General features: G+C 38.2%; 2 protein-coding genes and 1 non-coding gene across 3 annotated transcripts; 1 reads left to right on the top strand and 2 right to left on the bottom strand.

Moving 5' to 3' along the window:
• The first annotated feature begins 180 nt into the window (after positions 1-180).
• Positions 181-7,393, top strand: LOC141617414 (polyadenylate-binding protein RBP45-like). Its single transcript, XM_074434606.1, has 7 exons — positions 181-662; positions 1,774-2,242; positions 5,642-5,700; positions 5,780-5,910; positions 6,160-6,256; positions 6,344-6,493; positions 7,053-7,393. The coding sequence occupies exons 1-7, from the start codon at positions 324-326 to the stop codon at positions 7,053-7,055; spliced, it is 1,248 nt and encodes a 415-aa protein (XP_074290707.1). The 5' UTR covers positions 181-323; the 3' UTR covers positions 7,056-7,393.
• Positions 7,394-7,690: 297 nt separating this feature from the next.
• On the bottom strand, positions 7,691-9,847 carry LOC141617413 (pentatricopeptide repeat-containing protein At5g56310-like). Its single transcript, XM_074434605.1, has one exon. It carries the CDS (start codon positions 9,612-9,614, stop codon positions 8,025-8,027), a length of 1,590 nt encoding a protein of 529 aa, XP_074290706.1. The 5' UTR covers positions 9,615-9,847; the 3' UTR covers positions 7,691-8,024.
• Positions 9,848-14,328: 4,481 nt separating this feature from the next.
• On the bottom strand, positions 14,329-14,436 carry LOC141624130 (small nucleolar RNA R71). Its single transcript, XR_012533940.1, has one exon. It is a non-coding gene; the product is annotated as a small nucleolar RNA R71 (small nucleolar RNA).
• Positions 14,437-22,552: the final 8,116 nt, after the last annotated feature.

Below are 22,552 nucleotides of genomic sequence, written 5' to 3'. Positions count from 1 at the left end.
TTAGCCACGGTTGGGAATCATTAGGTAAGCTTAGGGCATAATTAAGAATCTACGATCGCGAGCAGACAATTGGGAAAAGTGAAAACCACGGGGGTATAGATGGGAAAATCCCAAAATAAAATAGACAAGTGAATGGGGGATGACTACGAGTATTTGTGATTGGTGAAACCTGAAAACCAAACGGTCAGTAGCAGCAAGAAGATAAAATCAAACGGCGTCACCTCAACCAATCTCTCTTTCACTCATTCCATCGCACTCTTTCTCTCTCTACTCTATTCCTTGAGAGAGAACCAGAAATCCCTAATCTCATCCCCAAATAAAAAATGATGCAGCAACCCACCGGTATGGTCCCATCACCAATGGCCCCAACCGTGGACCTCATCCAACAAGGCGGCGTGCCAGGTCACCCTTACGGGCAACCTCCACCTCAGCAGCAACCCTGGATGATGCCGCCGCCGTACAACGCTCCTCCCGCAGCCGCAGCCGGACAGATGTGGGGTCAGCCGATGACGCAATACTCCATGCCTCCGCCTCCCTCCGCTGCGTCTCCCGCTCACTCGGCCGCCGCGAATCAAGATGAGATCAGGTCTATTTGGATCGGTGATTTGCAGTATTGGATGGACGAGAATTATCTCTACAACTGTTTTATCGCTTCCGGAGAGGTACTTCCTTCGCCCTCGTCGATTGTTTATTACTCCCTCCCTCCCTCCAAGCCAATTCCAACATTCTTTTATCATCGATTAGATAGATTGCCTTGTCGAAATTTGGTCGATTAATTCCTGTTTTTGTGTGTGTGTGTGTGTGGACAATTTGATTGTAAGTTATGATTGTTGTGTATGTGATTTCGTTTATCGTTGGCCAAAGTCGAAATTCGAGTAAGTAATTTTAATGTGTTGAACAGGAGTTGCCTGAAGCAGGCGGAATGAATAATGATTGGCTCTATAGTTTGACAATTTGTTTCTGTTGGAAATAATGTTTTGTGTGTAATATTGTATCCTGCTTGGTTTTATTTTAAATAGTAAGCTATGAAACGACAACTTAACCATAGACTGAAACAGCCTCAGCCTTCTGCCTATGCATGTTTGGTGAGCACAATGCGGCGACTCAGTTTTGAACTTGTTGAACTAATTTCGTTTTCTGCAATGTTAGAACTAAGAATCCCAAACATTCCACTGAATCATTTGGCTGAATCCATCATAAGAATAGTGAGTCTGTGATTTCCATTGGAAATGGGGAAATTTGTAATGTTGCTTGAATCAAGTTGGTGAATTTGGGAACGTTGGGAAACTGCTTGTTTAGTAATCTGTAGTTGATACTATCAGTGGTAAAGCTAGTCCAGTATAAAACAGATTTCATCAAAGATAGCTAACTGTGAAACAGACGTTGCTATTGACTGTTTTGAAAGAGACTTTGGTATGTTTTGTGTCGATCTTTTTTGATCTTCTGCATTGCTGTGAACTTTCGAGGACAAAATTTCTGTGACTATTGTAGGACTAAATTGGTTTTCATCTAGTTTCATCTTGAGTGATGAATATTGGTTGGTAAAGTTGTGAAATTGGTGTTGTGTTTGAGGGATTATTGACTGTTCCTATATTGTAACTGCTATTTGCGGAATTTTTTATTTTATTTATTTTTAATTTATTCTTTTCTTAGTCAGAGTTTGTGTTAACAATCTTAACACTGTTCTGGAAAAAAAAACTTGCTGAACTAATCTTTCAAAATGTTATGGGTTTTTAAATGTTAGGTGACATGTCTTCTGTATATGTTATGCAGGTTCAATCTGTGAAGGTTATCCGCAATAAACAAACTAATCAATCAGAACGTTATGGTTTTATAGAATTTGCTAACCGTGCTGCAGCAGAGAGGGCCCTAGCTACTTTCAATGGTGCACTGATGCCACAAACAGAGCAGGCTTTCAGACTGAATTGGGCAAGTTTGGGCGTTGGTCAAAAGCGCCAAGATGACTCCCCTGATCACACACTTTTTGTTGGAGATCTTGCGTCAGATGTTACTGATCTCGTTCTTCAAGAAGCATTCCGAGCGCATTATTCTTCTGTTAAGGGTGCTAAGGTCATTACCGATCAAACAACAGGACGGTCCAAAGGTTATGGGTTTGTGCGATTTGGAGATGAGAATGAGCAAACACGTGCCATGACTGAAATGAATGGAGCCATTTTGTCAACTAGGCCCATGAGACTTGGTCCAGCTGCTAGCAAAAAACCTGCTGCTGTTCAGCAAAAAGGTACGTGTGCACTGATTTTTTTATTGTGTGTGAATGCTGGATTATTGAAGTTTGTATTTCTGTGCTTTCTCTATTTGCTCAAGCCTGCCATAAATTTGAGTTGACACGTGATGATAGCTGGATCCCTTGTGAAGTTATCCCTTTCTGATCTTTATGAGTCCTTCACTTCCTTAATTTATAAAGTCCTTGCCTTCCGGTTTCCATTTATGAGATGGGACAGATAGTTTTAACAAAAAATTGTGTAGAACACTTACGAAACCTCATATTGTCTGGAAGCAGGACACCAAGAGGCTCTCTTATTGGGGGTCTGGATGTGATTTCAGCCGAAATGATTCCACTTTAGTGCGTGGCCTCATTTTAGGTCAGTCATTTAATAATATCGTAAGTTCAATATTTTTTTTTCTCAGCTGTGGCATTTATGATGCTACATTCGCTAATTAATATTTCCACTACCTTTCTCATACCATTTATATAAAGTCAGTTAGTGAGCATAAATTTGTTACTTTATATTCAATTTAGCTCTGTAACTTTTAGAACCACCCGGGCATAATTTTAAGGTTCATCATACGACTTTCAGCTTTAGTTTTTTATTTGTAGTTACATATAAGTTATTTATTTTGAAGGATGATTTTAATATCTCTCAATATCTCGATGGGCACTTGGGCTTGTGTCTTTCTTGAAAGCGTGGTGCAAAACCTCAGCAGCTGCGTTAAATAATGTTCGTCACTGGATGGATTTTAGGTTGTAAGTTATTTATGATTCTATAACGCCCATAGATTACTCAGACTTTGGCTGAAAGAGTAAATCGATCAAAGCATGTCCTATAAGTTTTCAATATTTCCAGGATTTAATCCGAACTACCTGCTACTTTTCTGAAAGGGTAATGTCAAATAGTTGTATATGAAAATGGAGGTATTTGTGGAAAAATGAGGATATAACAGAAATAACATAAACTACATGGAAACTATCAAGTTCTTTATACCAACAAGAAGTGACGAACTAACACATTTGGTAACACTATAACAATTTTGAAAAGGGTGTTGCTCTTTCATGTACATGATTTCCCATTTTGCCCTTCTTATTTGAACACCCTTTTTTTCAATTTTGTATCCTTTTCAATTCTCATTTTCAATTTACTACCTCTCGACCACCACCGTTGCCAGCTACCGCCACGACTCAACCACCACTCCTACCGTACGCCACCCTCTTTCTCCTCTCTCACCGATACCCTCCTCTACGCAACCCCACTCACCACAGCCACCCTCTTTCACCTCTCTCACCGATACCCTCCTCTACGCAACCCCACTCACCACAGCCAACCTCCATCCCCTGCATACGATAGTGATATCAAATTAATAACAGTTCGCCATCTAGTCAACAAACTCAATATGCCACTGCCTTTGAAATAATTAGGGGTCGTGTTTCTAAAATTAATAGCAATTGGCTAGAATCAACATGACATATGCCACTGAAATCAGATTTGGTACGCAGTAGTACATATTCAACATTTCAACGCATAAATTGGTTGGCTATCCCTTACTCAAAATTGTTTTTCTCATTGAGAAACCAATAATTTTAGAAACACAAACCCTAATTATTTAAATCGCCCCTAATTTAATTTGCATTTAATTTATTTGATACAACAAATTGATGCGTAATTACTGATGATTTATCACTTGATTAATATGAGAATTAAGATCCATCGAGTAATTTGGTAAAAATTTGATTAATTTTGAAGAGAAAGGGAAGAAGAGATACTGCGTTCTTGGTTTTTAGGGGAAGGGCATGATATGGAAAAATTATGGAAAAGAGTCCATGAAAGAGTAAAATCTGTACATGAAAACTTCCTCACGTTCGGGGCATTTCGAGATGACAACAGCTGGTGACCGGCAGCATCTGCGACTGATACTGCTTTTTGTTCCATGCTTCGAAGTATAATAATAGTACATTAGTACCTGTATCTTTTAGCTTTACTTCTCCAGTCCAGCACCCCAGGCCATAAGTCTTAATGCTAATTCTTGATTTTTTTTTTGTACCTTATTTTACAATTACTTTAGATGGGAGCATTTGTAGACAGTTGCAACTTCTAATCAGTTTCTCATGTTGGTTGCGCATTATTACTTAATTGCTGTGTTTACGTATTAGCATGCTTGGTGGTTCCTCAATTTTGAGAGTTGCTTTGTCGTCACTTGTGAGGATGCGATTTGGGATGTACTCCCTCCATTTCTTCGTGAACAATCTGGTTTTGGTACAATTCTTTTTATAAATAATATTAAAAAATTCAAGCCCGCTTGTAAATGGACCATTAACTAAAGCAAATCCATTGTGCTTAATCTTAATACTCCCCACAGTTGTTCACTGCCAACCACGTATTCTCCTGCAACCACCACCTAACTTCCTGCAATCACCACCACCTCACTACTTAATCTTAATACTCCTAACAATTGAACAAGTGTTTTTTTGGTAGGATTATTTGGATGTTTTTGTACCCTAACAGGTCCTCTCCCTGTTTAAATCGATGCTGTAGCTTGTGAATTTGGACTGCTTACTGAGTTCTGGATTGCCGGTGTTTCATTTATTGCTCTGAATTTTATGCTTCGTGAGAGCTTTTTATGTCTGCATTTTGCCTGTGTTTTCCTTATTAGCTTTCGATAGGATATTATGTTGCTAGTTGCCTCATGGTATATTTTTTTATTCACCTAGAGGTATCATGGTTGCCATCCTCGTTTAAGCCAGCCGATCAGTGGTACACTGTGATGCTCCAGTGTCACTTGTTTGTTGTAACTACTCTGGAATCTCATGTTCTTTGAACCTTATGGCTTTACGTGCCTTTTTAATATATGGTCTTTTTTCCCACCTGCAAACAACTCTGTAACTTGAGTGTTAAAAAGCCCCCTTATAAAAGGGGTGGGATATTCCTCTATAAAAAACACAACATGAAGTTTCAGGATGATCCATGATGAAAATTGTATGAAATTTATTGACCGATTACCTTTTCATTAAATAAATAGAGCAGGCAACTTCCGCTGGTCTGTTTTTTTCTGTCACTTGAAAAAAAGATAAATAGTTGATAATCTGGAGTTTTGTGGTACTCATTGCAGAGCACTTCTTTACTGTTTCCTTTCATAACACTTGCTTGCAGCATCATCGTGATCTTTACTTCCTTTGTTTCTGTCAGGTTATAATGTTTAGGGAAACATCTTGACTCTGTTCATGCTGGTTGGATACTGTGCTATATAGTTACATATTTGTATCTTGTAACTTCTTGTACATAATGTTAGTGCATTTGGGAAAATTCAATCTTCTCTTTCAATGTTGTGAAAGCTGTTTTAGTCTATCTTGACTTGGTATGGTCTTGATTGTGTTCTGTTATTAAACTTTCCTTTCCTTTTGTTGTAGTTGCAGCGTACCAGAGTACATCGGGAAATCCTGGGGAAGTTGACCCTTCTAACACAACAGTAAGTACATTACTTTTGGTTTCTTTGCGCCGACAGTTTTCTTCTTTTGATCCCTAAAACTTGGACCTGTCGGGTGCAGATTTTTGTTGGTGGTTTGGACCCCAGTGTTCTAGATGATCAATTGAGACAGGCTTTTAGTCCTTATGGTGAGCTGGTTCATGTGAAAATACCAATTGGCAAAGGCTGTGGTTTTGTGCAGTTTGCTAACAGGTCAGAACTACTGCTAATTTGGCTGCTATAATAGTTTTACACAAATAATTTATTACATGAGATGGTTGTATCATACAACCAACCCACCAAGTTATGTGATGCCATATTCCTTATATGATTATATAGTAATGGATTGGTTGTATGCAACTATGCGTACAATATCTCATGGAAGTCTCATTGCTAGTTGGTGGTCCACAAGTTACGCTCCTAGTTCTTGAAACTTATTGTATTTTACTTTATTTCATCTAGAGCTTCTGCTGAGCAAGCACTAGCTGCATTAAATGGAGCGCAGATAGGATCGCAAAATGTTCGGCTCTCATGGGGACGCACTCCTTCAGCTAAACAGGTTTGACTGGTGATCTTCAGTGTAATTTACGTTTTTGTACTTCTGCTTGTATTTATTAGTTATGAATTTTTTTCCCTTTTCTTTCAGACACAATCAGGCCAGGCCCAGTGGAATGGTGGTGCATATTATGGATTTGGTCAGGGGTATGATGTTTATGGATATGCTCCAGCCCCCCAAGACCCTAATATGTACTATGGAAATTATACTGGATATGGAAATTACCAGCAAACCCAGCAGGTAAATACGTTATCTTTGTGTTTATCTTCTTGTTGGACGCAGTACCTATGAGACAGTGTTAATGGCATTCCGTTTTTAATGTTTGACAAAGTTTCACAAAGAATTATATCAGATGGTTGTATACTTGTATGTGAGACTATCCCATTAACCCTATAACTAAATGAGACATACATACGATTAGGGTTTGCTCATACACGGCTCACGCAAAGTTCTGTTCCATTTTTAGGTGTGTTACATTGAGAATTTTTTGTACACCCTCCTTTTTACTTTTATGCTTCCTCTATTTCTTCTTTATTCTTCGAGTGGGGTTGGTTGGGGCGTGAATGATGTGCGTTATGAAGAAACTGCAACCATTGTTTCTCAAATCCACTCCAAACAATTGTGTGGCTTTGTGGAGTCTGTTTTGGAACTTGGGACTTCTTTCTCGGAAGCGTATGTTATACGGTTACCAACTTACTGTAGAAGCCGAGACAGTTTGTGGAAAATAAATGCTGTGTAACTTCGAGAATTAATAATTTGGCATGGGATGTAATGAATTCGTGGTTTTTTTTTAATGCAGTAATTCCCCTACATTAGCAGCTGCTGTGAAATCCATGGAAATTGGTGGTTGAAAGAGAGTTGGCAGATATATATATTCCAGCGTTTTCCTTTTTTACCTTTATTACTGGTTCTATGTGATGAAACCTTGTTGTTTGCTGATAGATTTGAATTCGTAACAGATTTAGTGTTTGGTTTGGCTTGTGGTTTATGAGGTGTTACTGTCGTCATTGCGTCCCTTTGTAATGCTTGCTGCTCACTGTCTTGACCTTTTAATTTTCCAGTGCTTTTGGAGTTCCTATGCTGTCGAGTAAAAACTTATTTACCAAAATTTCGAATAACACTTTTATTTATTTATTTTTATTTTTTGTGGGTATAATGTACTACTACTACTACTACTGTTGACTGCAAAAGAAAGTTACAAGAGAAACGTTCACTCATCCACCCATCGTCGACCTTCACGACTTCGTTACTCTAGCCTGCACTTGCCCCCACTGTCCCTGTATGCTCGCTCCCCTTCACACTCCTTGCCCTGCCTCCCCAGGGCCACCCTTCATCCATGCCGCCTTCCTATCACCATCCAGCCACCACTCCCACACCTAACAAATCAAAACCCAAACTAAACCAACCAAAATTCAAAAAGAAAATTTAAGACATTAATTTGAGCAATTGTGAATTATTACTGATATTGCAATTTCCCATAAATTTTTCTTTCCTTCCTGGTTTTCTTATCATGTGCTTAGCAGACATAGGATAGAAAAATTGTTATTACTTGCACTTCAAATACATCTTTGTCGCTCGAATTAGGATCTATAATCGAAGAAATTTGATAGATTTGAATCTCGTGGATCAGGCGTATTGCTCGATACATCTTTTCCACATGATTATTTCCCCTATAAGAAATCAGATCAGATGTTTGAGGTAGCAGTATTACCTCATGCTTAATCCAACAGCTTCAAAATCTAAAATGATGGACAATAAAGAAAGAGCGCTCTCATTCCGTCAACAACTGATCCTCTTTCTTTTGTCCACACCCTTCCATCTTACATTGTCGATTTATCTCCCGGAGAATTTCATGGATTTCCTTTGCCTCAGCATTATTAGGTACACTACCAGAAACAAATCTGTGGATACAACCATTAAGCTCAATAGAGCTTCCCCCAGGCAACTTCTTAACATCCAAGCTTCTCATTGTTTTCCTTACTAGCCTAGCTTCACTCCATTCTCCAATCGCGGCATATGTATTGGAAACAAGGGTATAATTCCCGCTATTATGTGGTTCCAAAATTGATAGATGTTGCAAAGCTTTTGCAGCAAGGGAGGAATCCCCTTGGGTTCGTGCACAAGCAAGAAGTGATCCCCATATAGCAGCATTAGCATTGAAGGGCATCCTACTCACCAGATCCTCTGCCTCTTGGAGAAAACCTCCGCGTCCTAGCAAATCTATCATACAGCCATAGTGTTGAATCTTTGGTGTAATCCCATACTTTGAGCTCATGGAATTGAAATATGTGCGTCCCAACTCAACTAACCCGACGTGACTACAGGCCGAAAGAATTCCAATGAAACTGATCTCATTCGGCCTAGTTCCCGCTCTTTCCATACGAGAGAATATCTCCAATGCTTCCCGTCCTAATCCGTGGAACGCCAAACCCACTATCATTGTCGTCCAAGAGACAACAGTCTTACACGGCATACTCTCGAAAACCTGCAAAGCTTTCTGTATGTTTCCGGATTTTACATACATATCAACTAGAGCATTGCAAAGACGAACCGTCATACGCATGTTACGCTGGTGAATGAAGCCATGGATCCATTGACCCAATTCGAGCGCACCCAAATCGGCACAAGCTGAAAGAGTAGACAACAACGCAACCTCATCAAGCTCCACATCTTCTTCACCCTTCATCATGTGAAAGATCTCAATAGCTTCCTCTGGTCTCTTCACATGTACGTAGCCAGCAATCAAACTAGTCCAAGAAATCACATTCTTTTCCCTCATACTTTGAAAAATCTGCCGTGCACTATCCATGTCACCAACACCAGCATACCCAGCAATCATCGCATTCGACAACGCAACATCACCCAACCTCGACATTTCATCAAATACGTGGCGTGCATCCTCCATATACCCACATGATGAATACACCTGAACAAGTGCAATAGCAACATGAACATTCTCCTGAAACCCACTTCTTATGACCTGCCCATGCACCTGTCTCCCCACATTACCATCCAAAACCCGGTTCACCGCCCTTAGTACAAACGGAAACGAATAACTATCAGGTAAAAGTCCCGCAACCCGAATGGTATTGAACAAAATGATGGATTCTTTAGCAGAAGATTGCTGCAAAGATGAAGACTTGATCATAGTATTGTAAAGATATATACTGGGTTTATATTTATGTCTGAAAACAACATGGCCATACTGCGAAAAGCCGATTCTAGAGCATGTTTCAATGAATTTTGAAAGGATAAAGTTGTCGTCATTGAACAACCCTGTAATAATGAGAAATCCATGGAGTTGATTAATGTGTTTTAATGAACAACAACGCCTGAGTTTTGAGATTAGTATGTCATACATTGTACTAGTATTCTACACTTTCAAGTTTGATGATATAGCTACTCTTCACCCTTAAGTTTGATACAATCAAAATTACTAGCCATTGTTTAAGCTCCACAAAAGATATGTTTAATTGATCGTAATCTCAGCGGTTTCATTTACTTGTAAATATAATCAAAGAAAGAAAATAAATAAATTTGAAGGCAAAGAAAAAGAAGAAAGAATAATGTTGAATGGCATAAAGGTTTTCTGGAAGCAATAAAACTCCCATTGTGAGTTGTGACAAAAGAATATCTTCACAAGCGAGTGACGGGTCGGGATGCATACCATATTATAAGAATATGGATGAATGTGATTAGAGCTGTCAAACGGGGCGGGTCAAATACGGGTCTTGGGCCGGGTACGGATCAAAGAAAAGTTCATGACATGTCTTTTATTTTAACATTTTTTAGTCGAAAAAACTACTTTTTAATTATTTTTTTTGCAAAAAATTATAATTTCATTTCATTAAAGAAAAGAAATTACAACTTGCAAAAGCATATCCAATAGAGAATCCAACAAAATAAGAAAACCACTAAAAAGGGAAAGCTCTAGCTAGTAAGATGTAGGAGGATATGGCCTTGATACATTTGCTTTTTGAGCACTATTCATAAGTGCGGAGAATCTTCGATACAACTTTTAATATATAAAATAAAAGATAGTCATGTGAGATCTTGTTTTAATTATCTTACCAAGTACATTGTGAATATCAAATTTTTATAATTTTTCTTAATATGTAACTAAAGATATGAACAAACGAAAACGAGCATTGATATACGTATATAAAGCAAATGTATAGAAATGAATGAAATGGAGGAAGTAAGTTATAAGGCTTCATAAGGAGCCTAAGAGCAACAAGGCACTTAATTCGTTTCACTAATGCTGCCACATCATTGCATTTTTGGGCAAAAATGGAGTATTCGTTCCTGCCAAAGCTGATAAACCACTGCAGCTAAGGAGATTCTGAACCAATCCCTTCTCCACCCTGCATTCTTAAGTAACCCAGGAGGATTAGACCATTCCTACATCAGGGTCCTGCCAGATCTCACCAAACCCATCCGAGACAGGATAATAAACCAAACAACATCAGAAAAACAACTGTAAAAGAACAAGTGCCCATGAAACTCTTTATGTTGTTCACATATGACACACATATTAACCAAATAAAACCCCCATGCGTTTGATGTTATCCACAGTGGCCAATTGAAATTGCAAAGCCAGAGAGGTAATGAATCTGTGACTTGGAATAATCCGAGAGCATTGCAGGTTAGAAGTCCAAATACCAGCAACAATGTATGCTCTCAGAACCCTGTAAGCAACACCTGGCCTCAGAACTTCTCCCTTTGCCCAACTGTTAATCAGTTCCTGAGCTTGCTGAATACTACGAGACCTCTGAATTAAATTGTCTCTAGCTTTGATGATACTCTTAAGACTGGAGGAAAAATGATCTTTGATTGTAATAGACCAAATGTCCTGATGCTTGAAAGTGTAGGTAGTAAGCCATCTAGCCCAAAGGTCTCTAGGAGCTTGAGTTAGAATCCGAATCCACTTAAGAAGGAGGGAAAGGTTCCAGGTTTCAATGTCCTTAATATTAAAACCACCACCATCCCACGGAGAACAAAAATGCCTCCAACTCTTAAAAACCATTTTCGTTTCTCCATTAACACCACCCCAAAAGAAGTCCTTGCAAAGCTTATTGATAGTTTTAGTCACTTCAAGAGGCATCAAAATACTAGAACACCAAAAATTTTCAAGAGCAAAAATGACAGAGTTTATAAGCCGAGCTCTACCAGCATAGGATGATAATCTTGAAGACCAATGCTGACAGACATGCTGAACTTTAGTGATTAGAGGATCATATAATGCAACCGAGAACCTAGAGTCAGTCAAGGGAATACCCAAGTACCTGAAGGGAAATGATCCAACTGAAAAGCCAGTATCCTGAAGTATAGCTTGCTGAACAGTAGGAGAGTTTCCACCAAAGTAGATATTAGTTTTATCCGCATTAGCATACAACCCAGAGACAGTAGCAAACTTAGAAAGCACATTCTCGACTGCTTTAGCAATTAAGGGCACACCCCCTCTAACAAAAATCATCAGGTAATCTGCAAAAAGTAAATGAGTAAGATTAAGTTGTCTGCATTTAGGATGATGTGAAACATTAAGGTCCTGGTAGAGAACTCTCATATGCCTGGACAACACTTCCATACTGAGCACAAAGAGATAAGGAGACAAGGGATCTCCTTGTCTAATGTCACTCTTCCCTTGAAAAAACCCAACACCACCACCATTAATCTTGAAAGAGTACCAAGTATTGGTAATTGACGTGTCCATTTTATATAAGATTTTACCCCTTATTTTAGCTCGATTTTGATTGAATATCACACTGTTATTAGTGTATTTTTGAGCTAATTCCGTGTTCTAGTGTCTTTGCTTGTTTTTATTATATTTTGTAGGAAATATAGCTTTTATAGCTTTTTCCCGTCAAATGTGCAAACACTAAAGAAGTCACGAGGCTAAACCAAACAAGACATGCATAAGGAAGGGCATTTTGGGAAAACCAAGTAAAAGAATCCCGAGCATGAAGAAATGGAGCTTGGGTTGATGAACAAAGTGAAGAAATGAAGTTGGTCCAAGCTAATGTCCAAGTCAAGCTTGGAGATGCTCTTAGGATCCCCAAATATGCATTTAACCCGGTGTATTAAGGAGCATTAATCGTAAACTTTGGATCCCTTTGAACAATTAATCAAGAATTAAGAGAATGTGGCCGGATTCACACGACCCCGACCGGGGTGGCCTGTCTCCGATCGGGGCATCCTTGTCCTATGAGTTTTACGTTATGCCCCTATTTTACTATAAATAGGGGCCTTAATCCGTCATTAGGGGATATCTTTTTACACTCTCTTACACCTTTCGTATAACCTTAAGCACAAATTCTCTCTAATTTTCATTAGTTTACCATTTGGTTAAGCATTTCTTTTGTTAAACAATTTACATTTTGTTAAGCATTTGGTTCTTTATAATACAATCTTTCCATTCAAAGTAATTTGGGTTTGTTATTCAAGTTCCAAGTTCTTTGTTTCGGTAATTTTAATTCTAGTTTATTTCGTTATTGCATTTTACATTATCGTTGTTTAATAATTTACATTTTAGTTATTAGCATTTCATTTTAGTTTGTTATTTTATATTATTATCAAGTTATTTCATCACTAGTTTATCATTAACATTTCATATTACATTTCTCATCTTTAGCATTTTAGTAATTCATATGTTATTTCTATCTAGTCTATTATTAATTCTTATAATTTCATTTAGTTATATTTCCATTATAATCATGTTTATTAATTTATACAATATTAGTTCTATTTCCATTATGAGTGAGTAGTTTCATATGTTTAGGGAATAAAGAAGGCATGCATAATTAGTATTTGTAAATGTTAAATAAGGATTATGTAATATTGTTTAATAGTTTCTATCTCATGCTTGTTATATTTGCTAATCTTTGGTAATTGATCACTATCTTAGATTAATTTGTTAATTCACTTTTATAAGTCGAGAGACACGAAAATGAAATAGGCAAAGAACGTTTTAGTAGACCGACCTAGCCATAACGAGAGATCGTTAGGACCCGTTCTATGGTTGACAATAAGGCCGAGAGATGGTTGTCATAAGACCTAAACAATTAACAACGTTATCTATTCCGAGTTTAACATTAACATTTATATACATTTTCATGTGTGACCCGACTCCCCTATACTCTTTTATCATATATTATTTACAATATTTTAATTGCAAGTTATCAAACCAAACCAAACAACCAATTGAATGGACCTAGATAGGTTTTTTGTTCATAGCATTTCGATAAGCAATTCCCGTCTCCTTGTGTTCGACCCCTTTGCACTACATTCATTTGTGTCTAGGGTATTTATTTTGATTAGGTGTGTGACAAAACCTATCAAATTTTGGCGCCGTTGCCGGCGACACGGTTATTGCTAATTGAATTGTTGATTTCTATCTTGTTTTCTTTTGTCTTAAGGAACACTTGTTCCTTGAGACTGTTACTTACAAATTTCTTGAAATTGTTGTTTTATGCTCAGGTCTTCTCGCATTGGAGAATTGTTTCCACCTGATTCTAAGCCCGAAAAAACCTTGCGTAGAAGACGGCGTTTTTTGAAATAAATTAAAGAGGCCGCTTCTCCCGTGCAAATTGAAAGTGCAAGAAAGTCTTACTTAGACGATCTTCAAGATTTTGAAGAGGAGGAAGGTTCTAGTTCATCATCTCCACCATTACCACCTTCACCAATCCAAAAGATGGTGAAACTTTCCGATCATTCCAAGCCCACCGCGGCTATGCTCCCAAGGGGTATCATTACTACCCAAATTGGAGCCACCGAGTTCGATATCAAACCGGCTTTCATCAGCCTTGTGGAGAGGAAGCAATTTGGGGGAAGTCCTTTGGAAGATCCCAATTTTCATGTGCAAAATTTTTGTGACTATTGCTCCATGATAAGGCAAACAGAAGTAGGCAAACAGAAGTCGCACAAGATCAAATAAGGGAGATACTTTTGCCTTTTTCTTTGAAGGACAAGACAAAACTATGGATCAATAGTCTTGATAGAACCGTCATGGGGATCACCAATTGAGAGACTTTGGCTCTTGCTTTCTACCAAAAATATTTTCCACCGGAGAAAACTCAAACCTTGACAAGTTAAATCACGGGATTCCGTCAACAAGGTCTAGAAAGCCTCTATGAAGCTTGGGAGAGATACAAGGATTTGCAAAGACAATGGCCACATCACGGGTTGGATCCTTGGTTCCTAGCTAGAACTTTCTACAATGGATGTTGTGCCGAGTTCCGAAGAATACTTGATTCCGCCAACAATGGGCGGTTTGATCAAACTGACATCGATATTGCTCATGCCACAGCTGAATCCATGGCAATCCATGAGGTGCAATATGTCAATTCAAGAAATGTGCCAATCAAGAGTAAGGAGGAATCTACCGATACTTCCGTATTGAAGGCTCAAATTTGTTAGTATTTTAAACCATATAAGACTATCTTAGTGATAATAAAATTACTAGTTAATTTTATTAAGTGGTCTAAACTACATGCATGCAAAGAATAAGAATGGAAAATTCCTTACAATGGTAAGTATGACAATAAGGGCACCACAAAAATCACCTATCTTTGTAGTTCTTCTACTAAATTGGTATGTATGATCCTCCTTGAACCTTAGCCCTCAAAGTAGAAGGCAACCTAAGGTTGCACCCAAGAATCAACCCAAAACACTACTAGAATTACTAACTAGGTAATTATAATAATTAACCTTATATTTATGTTACTACTAATATTATAATATTATTACTACTAATAATATTTGATGTATATATATTATTATGTGTGAATTTATTTGATTATATGATCAATTGTTGATAAAAAGATGAAGAAAATAGGTGTTCTTCTTCCTTCTAAAAACCGGCCAACCTTAGCACAATGGGTGGAAATTTCTGACTTCAAAATTAACCCATGCAAAGTGTGTATAAGAGAGTATATATAATGAATGAAATGTAAAGAATTGATGGGAACATCCCATGTGATCTTTGCAAATAAACACTAACAAGTGGAGGTCAATATTTGACCTATAAAACCGGTTCACTTGGGCCTCATATGGTCCATTTCGATTTCTGACATTTGTCCCACAAACGCTTATAAGTTTTATATTAAATTATCTTATATAATTAAATATTAATTTGACTATTTAACATTTAAATAATACAAATTAACAACTAATGACCACTTAACTGTTAAGTAAGCATTAGACCATTTTATCAATATAAAATGTGTCTTATGAACCCTTATTAGCTAATTTTACAACCTCTTGTAAATTTAAGTAGCTAATTACCTCCGCCTCATAACATACAAACATACCGTATAAAATTAATTAATTAACTATTAATTAACAAATTCTAACTTATATTTATTAATTAATTATCACATAATTAAATAATAAATCATCTTGGACCGAGTTCGTAACCCGTCATCAAATAACACATTCACACGACTTATTAAAAGTCAAACAATACAAGGAATTAATTATATCATATCATACAAAAAATTAATTTATCCAATTTGGGCGGCATCCTATAAGTGTGACCAAAAGGGATCAACTGATCACCGCCGTCATACGACAGTAACGTCAAACTGTAGCCAGCTGAGCGTTACCGATAAACATTAATCAACTGACAAATATATTAAATAAAATAAATCCTTGATATTCCTTATACGAGATTTATTATGTAGACGCACTATTGTGGAGGACACTTACTCCAACAAAATTGCCTCACTTCAACAACAATTAGCGGACCGAGATGCAAGTGCTTCTCTTCAACAAGTCAATGCCGTGTCTACTATAAGCCAAATTGTTGTTTGTGACGGTTGCGGAGGAGCGGGTCATGTTGCCGCTTTATGTCAAGCCAATCTTGAGGAGTTAAATGCTCATCAAAGTTTTAAGCAAAGGGCATATCCTCAGGGTACCTTCTCCAATACTTACAATCCCAACACAAAGTTCCACCCGAATTTGTCATATAAAAGCAACAATGTGCTAAATCCTCCACCACAAAACCACAAAATAACTTCATCCTTCAACAACAAAGGTTCGTCAATCTACCGGGTTTTCAAAGTCAAAATCAAAGGCCACCTCAGCAAAACTTCCAACAACCATAAGGCCAACCTTCAAATGCCCAACAAAGTGACCAAGGGGGCAAACTTGAAGCTTTGGTGATGCAACTGGCTAAGGGTTAATCCAACTTGATGGCTCACATACAAAAAAGTGATCAAGACCACACTACCATTATCAAGATGTTCGGAAATCAAATGGCTCAGTTAGCCACATCTAGCTCTCAAAGAAGATCGGGCCAACTACCGCCCCAAGGTGCGCAACCACATGAGACCGTTAATGCTATCGTTATGAGAAGCGGTAAGAGCTATGATGAGACAGCCATGACTTTGGATGATTAAGTGGTTAGTAAAAGGTCCAAGCTTGGGGGAGATGCTCAAACGAAGGCTAGTGAAGAGCCTCCCATTAAGATTCAAGTACCATTGCCTCATCGCTTAGCAGTGCATAAGAGAAAGAGTAAGCTTGATACCAAGAATGATGAGCCCCTTATGCCCAAAGAAAGTGAAGAGGTGTTTGTTGAGAAGGAGGTCTCTCCTAATGCTAAGGAGGGTGATGCCATTTCAAAGAAGGTGGATGATCCTATCATGGTTGAGAAAGAGAAAGATGTGGAGGATGCTCCTCCAAAGGAAGTTGTTGAGATTCAAGTGCCATTTTCACATCGCCTAGCTATGCATAAGAAGGAGAGTAAGTTTGGTAAGTTCTTAGATGTGGTTAAGAATTTACAAGTTACCGTGCCATTCATTGAATTACTTTCTCAAGTCCCTTCTTATTCAAAGTCTATGAAGGAAATCCTTGCTAAGAAAATAACCTTCAATGAAGTTGAGGCCGTAGCTTTCACCGAAGAGTGTAGTGCACTCTTAAAAAATAAGTCTCTGCCGAAACTTAAGGATCCCGATAGCTATTACTCGTATATCCCTTGCACTATAGGCACATATACCATTGGTATCCCCCTTTGCGACCTAGGTGCTAGTGTAAGTGTCATGCCCTATTCCATTTGTGAAAAACTTAACATGGGTGCCTTAAAATGCACGGGTATCACTTTACAAATGGCGGACTGTTCTTTAAAGCAACATTTAGGTGTCTTAGAATATGTACCCGTCAAAGTTGGTAAGTTTTTCATACCCATTGACTTCCTTGTTCTTGATATGGCCGAGGATTCACAAATCCCAATTATATTGGGTAGGCCATTTTTGCACACCGCGGGCGCGTTAGTTGATGTGAAAAATGAGAAGTTGACCTAATAGGTGGGCAATGATCGGGTTGCCTTTAGCAAAAACAATATCATTAAGACCCCAATGCTACAAGAGTCTTGTTATTTATTTAGCACTGTGGACTCTTCTAATGCTTCTTCTATACCTCGATCCTTATTGATGAATCTGTTGGAGGTCAATATTTGTGTTGACTATTTTGCAGGTGATGATTTTAAGAGCACTAATGCTAAGAGTGCTAAAAGGAAGGGGGGATATTCATGTAAGAGCTTGAATTGGATGTAATATATGAAAAATGCTATGAAAGATAGTTTGGAAGGTGGTGAGCTCAAGGACAAAGATTGATTCATGAAGAAATTTGCATCGTGCGGGACGTTAAACCGGCGCTTCTTGGGAGGCAACCCGAGTTTTTATTTGTTTTTGTTTTTAATTTCCGAACAATTTAATGTTTTCATAGATTTAGGAATAATTTGTAGACTAGACGGTGTTTTATTTTATGATTTGTAGGTGAAAATGGGAGAAAAGAAGGCTCGAAGAGGAAGTGCACACTTCCCCATGCAATAAACCCCGTTCGGGGTCGTAACTTTCAAAAATGGAGGAGCTAAAAGAAATACGGAGAAGAAAGTAAAACACGGGCTAGACTTGGTAAACCTCGATAAGGGTGGCCTGTCCACGATCGGGGTCGTAGGTTTTTATTTTTTTGGCCTTATTTCGTTTACACGGGTAAAACGAAAATCATTCATATGCTCAAGAACACTCCCGACGGTATTCTTACTCCTTTTCTCTCATATTTCTTCATTTTCTTCACTAAAATCACATCAAAACTCACTTCTTTCATCAAGATTTCAAGGTTTGTTCATCATTCATCAACACCAAGTAAGTTTCTACCTCATTTCTCTTTGATTTCATCCATTTTAATCAATTTAATCAACTTTCTCAAATCCTAACTCAAATTGGGGGAAATCAATTTTGTGCTTATTTATGCTAGGAATTGAGTAAATTGTGTTTTATTAATGTTTATAGGACGAATTAGTTCACTAATTTGTTCTATTATGTTTGTTGTATGAATTTTTGTTTGCCTTAAGATGAAATTTTTGTCTTAAAATTTCAGAAATGGCTCCTAAGAAAGCTACTACTCAAGGTGTTACAAAGAGAAGGAGAGGTGACGCGGAGTCATCCCGTGCTGCGGAGGATGTCGAGATACAAGAAACACCGGAATGACATGATCCAACTTTTCCCAAAGTCATATTCTCTAGTAAGAAACAATGGGATAATTGGGTTATCTTGAGTGACAAAGGTATGAAGGCTACAAAATTTATCAATCATGCTTCTTTAAAAAAAATGTAAGAATTGATAAAAATGTTAAAGCCTTGTTTAAGAATCTTGATATGAAGTTTTGTTACACGATGAATTATAAGACCTTCCCCGAACTCACCCTTGAGTTCTTGAGTTCCTTTGAATTTCACAAATCTAAAAAGAAGGATTTTATATATGGTGTAAGTTTCCGATTGTTCAATAATGACTATAGGATGACCCTTGGTGAATTTGCTGATATTTTCCAATTGAAACATGAGAACTTGCATATTGATAAACCCGAGTCTTACAAACCAAAAATTACATGGCAATTCATTTCTCACTACCCCTTTATTGATTGGGATCATGTCCCTCATCAATATATTCAATTAGTCTACCGGATGAGAAATCTTAACTAAAAGCATTAGTCCATACCAAGCCCCGTCGTGGAAATGCCCCATTTCAACCCCCTATGTATCTCTTGCCCTTAAGAGAAGAAACACCCTCCACCATTGAGTGACGTGCGAGAGGTCAACTGTAATACCCGCCCTGTTAGGGACCCGTTGACTGACCTTAGACACATGTCTAGACCTCTGGAGGCCTTAGTAGTTCGATCTTACGTCTTAGTAACCTTTAGGATTATGAGGCTCGATCTAGCGGAGAATACTCGATCGAGTAGCTTGTGGACATAGGCCACCCGCGCCGCGCGCACCTGCGCGTTGGTCTCGAGGCGACGACACTTCTCCCACGGAGCCTTGGTTTGCCAAAGCACGTCATGGACTGTTACCGATTTGTGATGCATTGAAACCGGTGAATGGTTGAATAAGCCTGCATTTGTGGAGTCGCCACCAATTTATTTTGGAAAAATTGAAAACCGTTCGAATACCTCATTTCATGTCAAGATACAAAGTAATGACAAGAACACTAAGAACTCGTTACCCTTAGCATTCCATGTCTAGAATGACTCTCGAGATGCCAATGGATACGGATGTCCAGAGATAACTGGAGTAGAGGGTGAGGGTACGTATTAGGAAGCTATTTAATCGAACACCTAATCCCGCCCGCCTCGATAGCGGCCTCTACTAGTGATTAGGGAAATCGTTCATATTTGATATGTTGTCGATGTAATGCATGCAATGCAACAAACAACAGGTTAATCCTAGCATGTGAGGATTTGGACTAAGTCGGTTAACACGTGTTTTAGCAAACAATGTGGTCGAAGTAGATGTTAGATTCAATATATGTGAATGCCATACAATTAAATCATACATAATAAACGAATTATGATAAATGAATTAAAATAATTAAAATTACAAATATTGCAAGGCTTATTTGATCTACGTCAAAAGCACGCTCAAAAATGGGATTTCGATGAAGAAAATAAAAGAAAAGTAAAATTGAAGTATGAAAATACGGCATATTAGAGGTGATAATACGAAATAATAGTTGATTTATACCGTAATTAGAAACTACGTCAAAACGAGAAAGAGTTCAGAGACATAAGCCAACCCAGAACAGGCGCAACATCTGCTGCGTCCCTTGGAAGAGGCGCAACTCTTCCTGCATCTGTTCTTGAGTTGAGTTCTGGTTGTGAAGTCAGAACCGCGGATTGTTATCGTTCATTGGTAAATTTAAGGTCGATTATTGATGTATGACTCAAGTAGAAGCGCTTTAACATATTTATGTATACTAATATCGTGACAAGTCAGATTAAAGAACGAGTTTAAATAAAATAATACGGTGATTTACATAATTATTATTATACGATGTCCTATTTCATAAGGGTCGAAACTTGGAACTTGAGAACAGAATTAAATTTGTAAAACTGAAATCAAATAAAGAAAACTATGTACAAAAGACGAATTCTAAAGACTCGATATGAGAAAATCGAACCTTTAAAAATCCGGGTTTAAATAGATGACAAAAACCCGAAAATATTGAATTATAAGGGATTTATGTCGAATTATGCATTATAATTTAAAAGGATTAGTCAAAACATGTTTATAATAAGAAGCGAACAAAAGAAACGAAAGAATAAGAGAAAAAGGAAAATTGAATAAAGTCGAGGAAGAAGAAAATGAAGAGCAGGAGCAACGGCAGCCTCAGGAAGAGGCGCGTCAGGTGCTGCAACTCTTCGAAGAGGCACAACTGCTGCTGCGTTTCTTCTCGACGTCAGACATCCGCTGTTTTATGAAAACGGTTTTAAAAGATGGTTTTTAAGACGATTTTGAACGTGCTTTTGATATAAAACTTACATTAGATGATACAAAATAAAAGGTACAATAAATAAATGGGATTTACACCCTCAGACTTACATGTTTGACAAAACGAGATTGACTAAAGTTATCGTTTAGTGATTGCTCCACTCGAATATGCGTGGAAAGTTCCCTTGTTAAAAGATTTAAAAGATTGATTAAGTTGATTAAATGGAGTTGGGCAAATTGGTGGGTCTATGCAAAGTGACTGGGACTCAGAATGATCTGAGCTTACATGGTCGATTGATCAAGCACGTAGGCGTCGTAAGCAATATCGTAGTCTAGAATGAAAAGAGAGAGAAAGAAGGGGCGGAACACTCGTGTGCCAAATATGGAGGCCGAAGGTCTCTATTTATACTAAACACACGAAGGAGTTTAGGAATGACACAGATAGGGAAACAAATCACGGAAATATTCCGGAAAGCATGGAAAGAGGGCTGGGGAACCATTTCGACCCTTGGAAGAGGCGCAACGCCTGCTGCGTCATTTTCCCAGAGGTTTTCTCCTCAGTAAGAAAGATTTCCGCGTTTTTTTATGGAATTTCGGTAGATATACACTTCCTTATTCCGTGAAACACAATATGCGGAAGATATTTCCTTAAAAATATTAAATTTAATTAGGAATAAATATCCAGAGAATTCTAGAACACTCCAGAACATTCTAACTCGGCATTTAAATGGTTTTTAGAAAATTAAGCGGTTTTTGACCCGGACTCCAAATAAACTCTAATTACTGTCAAAACGACTGTATCGGTGCGTAGATTATGACCATGAGGTTTACACGAGTGTTTGAGCTATCACTTATCGATGAACTTATGGACTCTCATAAAATCGTTCCACGTATCAAACATGCGGCCCAATCATCACTGAGTGGTTGGCGGGAGGTGCAGAAATGAGGTATCTATAGAGCCCCCACTTTGACTGAGGCTTGGACAAGGCAAAAGTCAAAGTATAGCCATCGAAGATTACAACCTGACGACTATGGCGACACGAGGCGGCTCAAGGGGTCTGAACCAAGGACCTGTCGTCGGGAACATTTTAGAATCTGTCGACTATCAGAGAGGGTTGTTTAAAGTCAAGTAGACTACATAAGGAAGCTCGCCAGCCATAAGAAGAAATCATACCTGAGTTGGAAATGGCGCTTTCTTGGTACAGTGGGGAAGAATCATAAAGGTTGACAATGATGTGTCCTTAACATCGCCGAGGAAAAAGAAGATAAAGATTCGACATGCCCTTTGCATCGCTGAGGAGAAAATAAAGGTTCGACACGCCCTTGGCACTACGGAGGAGAAAAGGTATCCGATCGAAAACGGCGCGCTCTTGGCACCGCTGAGGAGAAAAGGTATCCGATCAACAATGGCGCGCCCTTGGCACCGCTGAGAAGAGAATCCGCTCAGGCCATCGCAAGCGAAATGCCGGTAAAAAGGAGAGACCTATGAACTGTATTCAGTGATCATGAAATCTCACTGGGAAACAAAATGTCGTGGT

This window comes from Silene latifolia, chromosome X (assembly GCF_048544455.1).
Source record: "Silene latifolia isolate original U9 population chromosome X, ASM4854445v1, whole genome shotgun sequence".
NCBI lineage: Eukaryota > Viridiplantae > Streptophyta > Magnoliopsida > Caryophyllales > Caryophyllaceae > Silene > Silene latifolia.
This window is presented reverse-complemented; position numbering and strand designations above follow the sequence as displayed.